The sequence below is a fragment of the Ciona intestinalis genome, unplaced genomic scaffold (genome assembly GCF_000224145.3).
Source record: "Ciona intestinalis unplaced genomic scaffold, KH HT001122.1, whole genome shotgun sequence".
In the NCBI taxonomy this organism is placed as follows: Eukaryota; Metazoa; Chordata; class Ascidiacea; order Phlebobranchia; family Cionidae; genus Ciona; species Ciona intestinalis.
In genome coordinates this window covers 6,864-15,370 of record NW_004191443.1, presented here as the reverse complement: position 1 = coordinate 15,370, position 8,507 = coordinate 6,864, and the positions used below count along the sequence as shown (strand labels likewise).

At 37.1% G+C, this 8,507-nt stretch overlaps 2 protein-coding genes across 2 annotated transcripts in view; both read left to right on the top strand.

The window, feature by feature from the left end:
• LOC113475661 (cubilin-like) overlaps nucleotides 1-61 on the top strand; it is a 2,445-nt gene extending 2,384 nt beyond the window's left edge. The window contains exon 6 of the mRNA XM_026840099.1: nucleotides 43-61. Coding sequence (XP_026695900.1) covers nucleotides 43-61 — 19 coding nt within the window. The remainder of the gene's footprint in view (nucleotides 1-42) is intronic.
• Nucleotides 62-1,119: 1,058 nt separating this feature from the next.
• LOC113475659 (cubilin-like) overlaps nucleotides 1,120-8,507 on the top strand; it is a 9,095-nt gene continuing 1,707 nt past the window's right edge. The window contains exons 1-21 of the mRNA XM_026840096.1: nucleotides 1,120-1,153; nucleotides 1,230-1,331; nucleotides 1,582-1,685; nucleotides 2,116-2,263; nucleotides 2,443-2,581; nucleotides 2,634-2,765; nucleotides 2,932-3,027; nucleotides 3,244-3,362; nucleotides 3,527-3,716; nucleotides 3,768-3,883; nucleotides 4,012-4,117; nucleotides 4,167-4,298; nucleotides 4,389-4,573; nucleotides 4,711-5,067; nucleotides 5,300-5,477; nucleotides 6,516-6,676; nucleotides 6,814-6,979; nucleotides 7,048-7,264; nucleotides 7,339-7,469; nucleotides 7,539-7,660; nucleotides 7,721-7,794. Of these exons, the coding sequence (XP_026695897.1) occupies nucleotides 1,145-1,153; nucleotides 1,230-1,331; nucleotides 1,582-1,685; nucleotides 2,116-2,263; nucleotides 2,443-2,581; nucleotides 2,634-2,765; nucleotides 2,932-3,027; nucleotides 3,244-3,362; nucleotides 3,527-3,716; nucleotides 3,768-3,883; nucleotides 4,012-4,117; nucleotides 4,167-4,298; nucleotides 4,389-4,573; nucleotides 4,711-5,067; nucleotides 5,300-5,477; nucleotides 6,516-6,676; nucleotides 6,814-6,979; nucleotides 7,048-7,264; nucleotides 7,339-7,469; nucleotides 7,539-7,660; nucleotides 7,721-7,794 (2,984 nt within the window). The 5' untranslated portion in view covers nucleotides 1,120-1,144. The remainder of the gene's footprint in view (nucleotides 1,154-1,229; nucleotides 1,332-1,581; nucleotides 1,686-2,115; nucleotides 2,264-2,442; nucleotides 2,582-2,633; nucleotides 2,766-2,931; nucleotides 3,028-3,243; nucleotides 3,363-3,526; nucleotides 3,717-3,767; nucleotides 3,884-4,011; nucleotides 4,118-4,166; nucleotides 4,299-4,388; nucleotides 4,574-4,710; nucleotides 5,068-5,299; nucleotides 5,478-6,515; nucleotides 6,677-6,813; nucleotides 6,980-7,047; nucleotides 7,265-7,338; nucleotides 7,470-7,538; nucleotides 7,661-7,720; nucleotides 7,795-8,507) is intronic.

Sequence of the window (8,507 nt, the reverse complement as noted above, 5' to 3'; positions counted from 1 at the left end):
GATCACGTGATAAATTGTTAGTTATTTGTTGCGTCATATTAGTTCGTTTATTTGCTCATAATAAATTCTTTGTTGTGTGACTTGTGACGTAACTACGTCATAATACCAATTGTAGTTGAGGATTGATGTCGCCACCAAGCGGATAAAACCAAATAGATATCGTATATAACCTTGGATGGTGAATAATAACGACTTATACGTGCGATCATACGTAATAAGTGACATACGTGGTAACTTGTAAGCTAGCACGAGGTGTATGAAACAAACACCCGTGTTATAACGACTGTCGTTGCCCGACCATGCGAGAATAAATAAGTTACATACGTGGTAACTTGTAAGCTGGCGCGAGGTGTATGAAACAGAACACCCGTGTTATAACAACTGTCGTTGCCCGACCATGCGAGAATAAATAAGTTACATACGTGGTAACTTGTAAGCGAGCACGAGGTGTATGAAACAGAACATTCGTGTTATAACGACTGTCGTTGCCCCGCCATGCGAGAATAAATAAGTTACATACGTGGTAACTTGTAAGCGAGCGCGAGGTGTATGAAACAGAACATTCGTGTTATAACGACTGTCGTTGCCCCGCCATGCGAGAATAAATAAGTTACATACGTGGTAACTTGTAAGCGGGCGCGAGGTGTATGAAACAGAACACCCGTGTTATAACGACTGTCGTTGCCCCGCCATGCGAGAATAAATAAGTTACATACGTGGTAACTTGTAAGCGGCGCGAGGTGTATGAAACAGAACACCCGTGTTATAACGACTGTCGTTGCCCCGCCATGCGAGGATAAATAAGTTACATACGTGGTAACTTGTAAGCGGGCGCGAGGTGTATGAAACAGAACACCCGTGTTATAACGACTGTCGTTGCCCCGCCATGCGAGGATAAATAAGTTACATACATGGTAACTTGTAAGCGAGCACGAGGTGTATGAAACAGAACACCCGTGTTATAACGACTGTGGTTGCCCCGCCATGCTAGGATAAACAAGTTACATACATGGTAACTTGTAAGCGGGCACAAGGTGTATGAAACAGAACACCCGTGTTATAACGACTCCATCATGTGAGGATAAATAACGTCTATATTTTTACCAATTATTAGGTTGGAGACTTGGTAGCCACCGTACAAGCAATGGAAGAGGTGAGCCGCTGTGTAGCTTGTGTTTATTTATACTTGATTGTATAACATGTGCTTACACTTTAACATAACCCCCTAGGTATCCTTAAAAGATGATTGTTCCAGCAATCCGTGTCGCAATGGCGCCTCGTGTGTTGATTTGTACGACGACTACTTTTGCCAGTGTAATGAGCTTTATCAGGTAAGGGGAATTACCCATGTTTACCGACTAAATATCGTTTGCCAGCAAAGTGGTTCTGGTTTACAGTGTTGAAAGGTTATACGCCCAAAGTTTATATTAACGACGGCAGTAGACATATTAAACTGGTCGTTAAAGTTTTCGTGTTGCCACCGATTGCGGGACACGTTATGTTAATGTACAACCCACATATAATGATTGGCAAGTAATTATGCCACCGTGAATTTCGAAGGTTAATTAAAATATTGTACAGGGTCACGATTGTGAAGTAGATGTTGATGAATGCTCATTGTTTGTTAACAATGGGATGGGATGTAAAAATGGCGGCAAGTGCGTTAACCTTGTCGGCGATTTTAGGTGAGTTTGTGTTTATGTTAATTCATTATATTCACTCAATAGTTATGTTTGCTAAACCTCTAATAGATTACCTACCGTAGAATTATTTATTTTTTGCAAAAGTTTATTAAAATTAAAATAACCTTTTTGTGCCCTGGTCACTAATTAAAGAAATTCTCAACATTATATTATTACACAAACATATTATATTATTACACAAACATATTATAATAATACACAAACATATTATATTAATACACAAACATATTATATTAATATACAAACATATTATATTAATACACAAACATATTATATTAATACACAAACATAATATATTAATACACAAACATATTATATTAATACACAAACATAATATATTAATACACAAACATATTATATTAATATATAAACATAATATATTAATACACAAACACCTTCACCCCCCCCCCAGGTGTGATTGCGATCCTGAATATAGTGGAAGATTCTGTGAATCGAGTTACAACGATTGTTTGGACGATGAGTTTAAATGTGGTCATGGTTTGTGCGTGGACGGGCATCGGGGGCAAGTTGGTACACCCATGTTTTCGTGCATATGCGAGGTAAGATGGTACATTATAATTATGTTTGTTTTGTATTTAACAACCACGTGTTTTGTTTGACAATTTCTTCCGGTAGTTTTTCTACCTATACTGTTGTTTTGCCACTGAATTTTGTTTTCATATCACCTATTCTTTAATCTTTACTACCAAAGATATAATAAAGTCATCATTCATCCCAGGATGGGTGGGCAACGTCGAACGATGACCAAACTTGCAACAACGACGTGAATGAGTGTCAAGAAAAACCGTGTTCGAAGAATCCTGAAGTTCAATGTTTCAACAACCCTGGTTCTTATACATGTGGTGGTTGCCCTACAGGTGGCTTATGTGCTGTACCAGTATCATCATATTATAACACAACCCACCGCAGGGTACATTGGCAATGGTTGGGCTTGCAGCGATATCGATGAATGTTCATCAAACAACGGTGGTTGCTCACAAGCTCCTCTAGTGGTGTGTATTAACACGGCAGGTTCAAACACGTGCGGGCCGTGTCCATCAGGTGGGGTTGTTGGGGGTATTATAAACTAGTCGTCGTGTTAATTTCGTAATGCCAAAGTTTTAGTTTGATTGGATGGTAAACACATCAGATGTTGAACATGGTAACCATGTTAACCCACTAACTTTAGTTGTAGCACACTATGTGTTATAATATACTTTACACACAGGTTACACTGGTGATGGGAGGGTTTGTGATGTCATGAATGCTTGTGAGGTCAACAATGGTGGTTGTGATGTCATAGCCACATGTACAGTCAATCCAGGTATTAAAGTAACGTTGTAATATTTGTTGCCAGGTGTATTAAGCATGCGTGAGTTCTTCTGGTAATTGTTTGTTATAGTGATCTTAAAGTTTCGACGTTTTATCTGCCGCACAGCGAGACATTAACAGGCTTTTTAACGACATCCGACTCTCGCTGTATGAAAGTGAAACATTGGAACATCACAAACAATTATCTCATAGAATAATATTTCCACAGCTGTAGGTAACATAGTAACATGCACGTGCCCCGATGGTTTTCTGGGGAATGGTGTTGGGGTAGGGGGGTGTGTACAAGGTGATACATGCGCAGATGTTTGTGTTAATGGCCAATGTCAGGTAACCAGTTCTTTGATTGTCCGTTGCGTTTATCAGCCGTACTTTATCTCTCCTTGAATATTTGTTACCATTGTTGGTTTTTTGATAATTTCTTTTTCTTCGTTGTTTTAATAAAATATCCATCGTATTTTAAGAAATAAATGTTATGTTCATTTGATTTTCAGGAAAATCAGGACAAAGTTGAATTTTGCGTTTGTAACATTGGTTGGAGCGGCGTTAATTGTGATGTCAATATCGATGATTGTTTGACCCAGCCATGCAACGATGGGGGTACTTGTATAGATGGGGTTGGGGAGTATTATTGCAAATGCCCCAATAATTATGGTGGAACTAATTGTGAGATCGATGAATCAGGTTAGTTTGGTTTATATGATTAACTTCATATTATAATGGTTGTCATTATAGGTTGCGGGGCTTATTATGTTCAAGACTCAGGTTCGTTTAGTTTTCCTGCCGTGATTGGACAAACTTACCCTTCGAGTTCTAATTGCGCATGGGTTGTTCAAGTAGCAGCCGGGAAGGTGGGTACAGGGAGTTATATAGGGGAGTTAGGGGTTGTATATAAGGGGGGACAGGGGAGTTAGGGGTTGTGGTCACTAATGGATTGTTTAAATCAATCAGCCACAATAACAACTTCACTCACACACAGGTTATCGAAGCTACGTTCCCCATATTTGAACTTGAACCTCACCCCGACTGTGTTTATGATTTTCTACAAATCCACGATGGAAGTTCTGCATCGGCGCATCAGATAGGTGAACTACGTTCATATATTCATGATATATATTAATAATATACCCTCAGGTAAATACTGCGACACCACAGTACCGGGGGATCCACTCACTTCAACCCACAACCTTCTCTATTTCTGGTTTGTTTCAAACGCCCAAAATAATTACAAAGGATTTCAAGTTGTCTGGCAGACTGGGGACCCAGGTGTTTATACGATGTCTATGTTTATATATGATGTCTATGTTTATATATGATGTCTATGTTTATATATGATGTCTATGTTTTCTCCGCTAGTTTGCGGAGAATCGATCACCCACGAAACATACGGGGATATAAAGTCACCCGGTTACCCCGGCAACTACCCCCCTAACAGGGATTGTTATTGGACGATAGAAGTTGCTGCGGGGTTCGTTGTTCAACTTATGTTTGGAACTCTTGCGTTGGAAACACACGATAATTGTACCTTCGATTTTCTGGAGGTTGGAACTTAATTTAAATGAATATTTTACAACAGAAACTGCAAAACATGATTGAATCTCAAATTCTTAGCCTACATTCATCAGCTTTGATAATTAATAATATGTCTATGTAATATGATATTTCTATGTCCCCACAGATACGGAACGGATTGTTGGAAACGAATCTGATCCTCGCTCGTTATTGTAGCTCTCTATCACCACCACCACTACTCTCAACTGCCCCCGGTGTGTGGATTTATTTTCACACAGATCCATACGTTAGCGACGCAGGTTTCCATATCACATGGTCACAACAACCCGTTGGTATCTCTGGGTGTGGGGGTTACCATGATGATGAGGATGGGGTCATTATCTCCCCCAACTACCCCAACCTATACCTAAGAAACCAAGAATGTTACTACCAGATCCACATAGGGGTTGGTGGGAAAATATTGTTTATAATAACAAACATGGATATTGAGGATCATGAAGAATGCTCGTGGGATTATTTGGAGGTTGGTGACATTTTTACTCAAGTGGTTTTTACCCATAACTTTACGCCTTTGCTGCTAAATGCACACACATAAATTATTCTTGCTGCCTTACAGTGCAGCGGCTTATTAATGTAATTCATTCGCCTGCCTTTAGTGCAGAAGTTACAATTCATAAACAAGTTTCATTCGTTCATAGTTACGAGATGTTTATCATTGTAATTTGTTTGTTGATGTCAACCCCCCACAATTATAGTTACGAGATGGATCGGATGAGAACTCGTTATTAGTCGGCCGATTCTGCGGACAAACGACCCCCCCACCCTTTACTTCGACAACTAATGATTTATGGATGAAATTTCGTTCGGACGAAGCTCAAGGGGGAAGTGGGTTCCGGGCTACCTACACCGTGGCTTGCGGGGGGATGTATACAGGTATATACATGGTAACTTGTTGTATCAACAATATACATGGTAACTTGGTGTATCAACAATATACATGGTAACTTGTTGTATCAACAATATACATGGTAACTTGTTGTATCAACAATATACATGGTAACTTGGTGTATCAATAATATACATGGTAACTTGTTGTATCAACAATATACATGGTAACTTGTTGTATCAACAATATACATGGTAACTTGTTGTATCAACAATATACATGGTAACTTGTTGTATCAACAATATACATGGTAACTTGTTGTATCAACAATATACATGGTAACTTGTTGTATCAATAATATACATGGTAACTTGTTGTATCAACAATATACATGGTAACTTGTTGTATCAATAATATACATGGTAACTTGTTGTATCAACAATATACATGGTAACTTGTTGTATCAACAATATACATGGTAACTTGTTGTATCAACAATATACATGGTAACTTGTTGTATCAACAATATACATGGTAACTTGTTGTATCAATAATATACATGGTAACTTGTTGTATCAACAATATACATGGTAACTTGTTGTATCAATAATATACATGGTAACTTGTTGTATCAACAATATACATGGTAACTTGTTGTATCAACAATATACATGGTAACTTGTTGTATCAACAATATACAGGTACTTGTTGTATCAACAATATACATGGTAACTTGTTGTATCAACAATATACATGGTAACTTGTTGTATCAACAATATACATGGTAACTTGTTGTATCAACAATATACATGGTAACTTGTTGTATCAACAATATACATGGTAACTTGTTGTATCAACAATATACATGGTAACTTGTTGTATCAACAATATGCATGGTAACTTGTTGTATCAATAATATACATGGTAACTTGTTGTATCAATAATATACATGGTAACTTGGTGTATCAACAATATACATGGTAACTTGTTGTATCAATAATATACATGGTAACTTGTTGTATCAACAATATACATGGTAACTTGTTGTATCAACAATATACATGTTAACTTGTTTTTTATCACAGCACCAAACGGTCAACTACAATCACCCTACTACCCCCTAACTTACCCAGCCAACAAAGATTGTTTTTATGAAATCCGTCAAGAACCGGGCAACTTTATAATGTTAATGTTTGATGATGTTGAAATAGAAGAAGAAGCAGATTGTAATTATGATTATATAGAGGTGATTGTGACATCATAGTTGTTAATTGTGATATCATAGTTGTTTATATTCTCATAATACTCATGTTTTCAAGTTTTTAGGTAATATTCATATATCTGTAGTTGCATATATAAATGTTTGTTATTATTATGTTGCAGGTACGCGATGGTTCAACCACTGACGCTCCATTATTATCGAAGATATGCGGAACTACTATACCTGCTCCTATAATGTCATCACACAACTATATGTGGATTCATTTTGCCAGTGACGCTCATACTGGAGGAGGGGGGTTCCATGCAACATATACAACAGAATATACAGGTCATATAACATAAAGCTTGGTTAAATAATGACGGCAACAACGAAAACTTTTAACACTCTCTCCCCAGGTTGTGGCGGACTTTACACCACCCCCTCAGGTTCCATCCAAAGTCCTGACCACCCAACCCCTTACCCCCATGGTGCGAACTGTAGCTACTATATATCCGTACACCCAACATTATTGGTCAATCTTCGTTTCTTATCGTTTGCTTTGGAACAACCCAACGATGATGGTGTTTGTGGGGATTTTGTCGAAGTTTTCGATGATCAAGTTTCACTTGGAAGGTTTTGTTTATATTTCACCTAATATATAATACAAAGACAAATCATATTAAAGCTTCTAACATCATCATATATAGGTACTGCGGGACAACTTCCCCCCCAGACATTTTATCAACAAGTTACAAAGTGACCATCTTCTTCAGCGCCGGTCAAACTATAAACAACGACGGATTTGCAGCGGCTTATTCAACTGTTAACGCTACTACAGGTATTGTGATGTCACCAATGTTTTGTGATGTCACCTATGTTTTGTGACATCATCAATGTTTGTACACAGCGTGTGGTGGGCTTGTAACAGCCAACCAAGGTTATATAACGTCGCCCAACTATCCGTCGAACTACGACGATATGCGAGATTGTGTTTGGGTTGTAACAGTTCAAACATCTCTGCAAATACGAGTAAGTTCATACAATACAACACATTATATATACAAACCCACAACACCCATTTATTCCAAGGTAAACTTCAGTGACTTTAGTTTGGAATCTCCCAACTCTGAGGGTGTTTGTGATGCCGATTACTTGGAAATCAGGTTCCTATTTATATCATATTTGTGACGAATCTGTTGGTATTTATATCATGTTTGTGACAAATATGTTGGTATTTATATCATGTTTGTGACAAATCTGTTGGTATTTATATCATGTTTGTGACAAATCTGTTGGTATTTATATCATGTTTGTGACAAATATGTTGGTATTTATATCATGTTTGTGACAAATCTGTTGGTATTTATATCATGTTTGTGACAAATCTGTTGGTATTTATATCATGTTTGTGACAAATCTGTTGGTATTTATATCATGTTTGTGACGAATATGTTGGTATTTATATCATGTTTGTGACAAATCTGTTGGTATTTATATCATGTTTGTGACAAATCTGTTGGTATTTATATCATGTTTGTGACAAATCTGTTGGTATTTATATCATGTTTGTGACAAATCTGTTGGTATTTATATCATGTTTGTGACAAATATGTTGGTATTTATATCATGTTTGTCACAAATTTGTTGGTATTTATATCATGTTTGTGACAAATATGTTGATATTTATATCATATTTGTGACGAATCTGTTGGTATTTATATCATGTTTGTGATAAATATGTTGGTATTTATATCATGTTTGTGATAAATATGTTGGTATTTATATCATGTTTGTGACAAATCTGTTGGTATTTATATCATGTTTGTGACAAATCTGTTGGTATTTATATCATGTTTGTGACAAATATGTTGATATT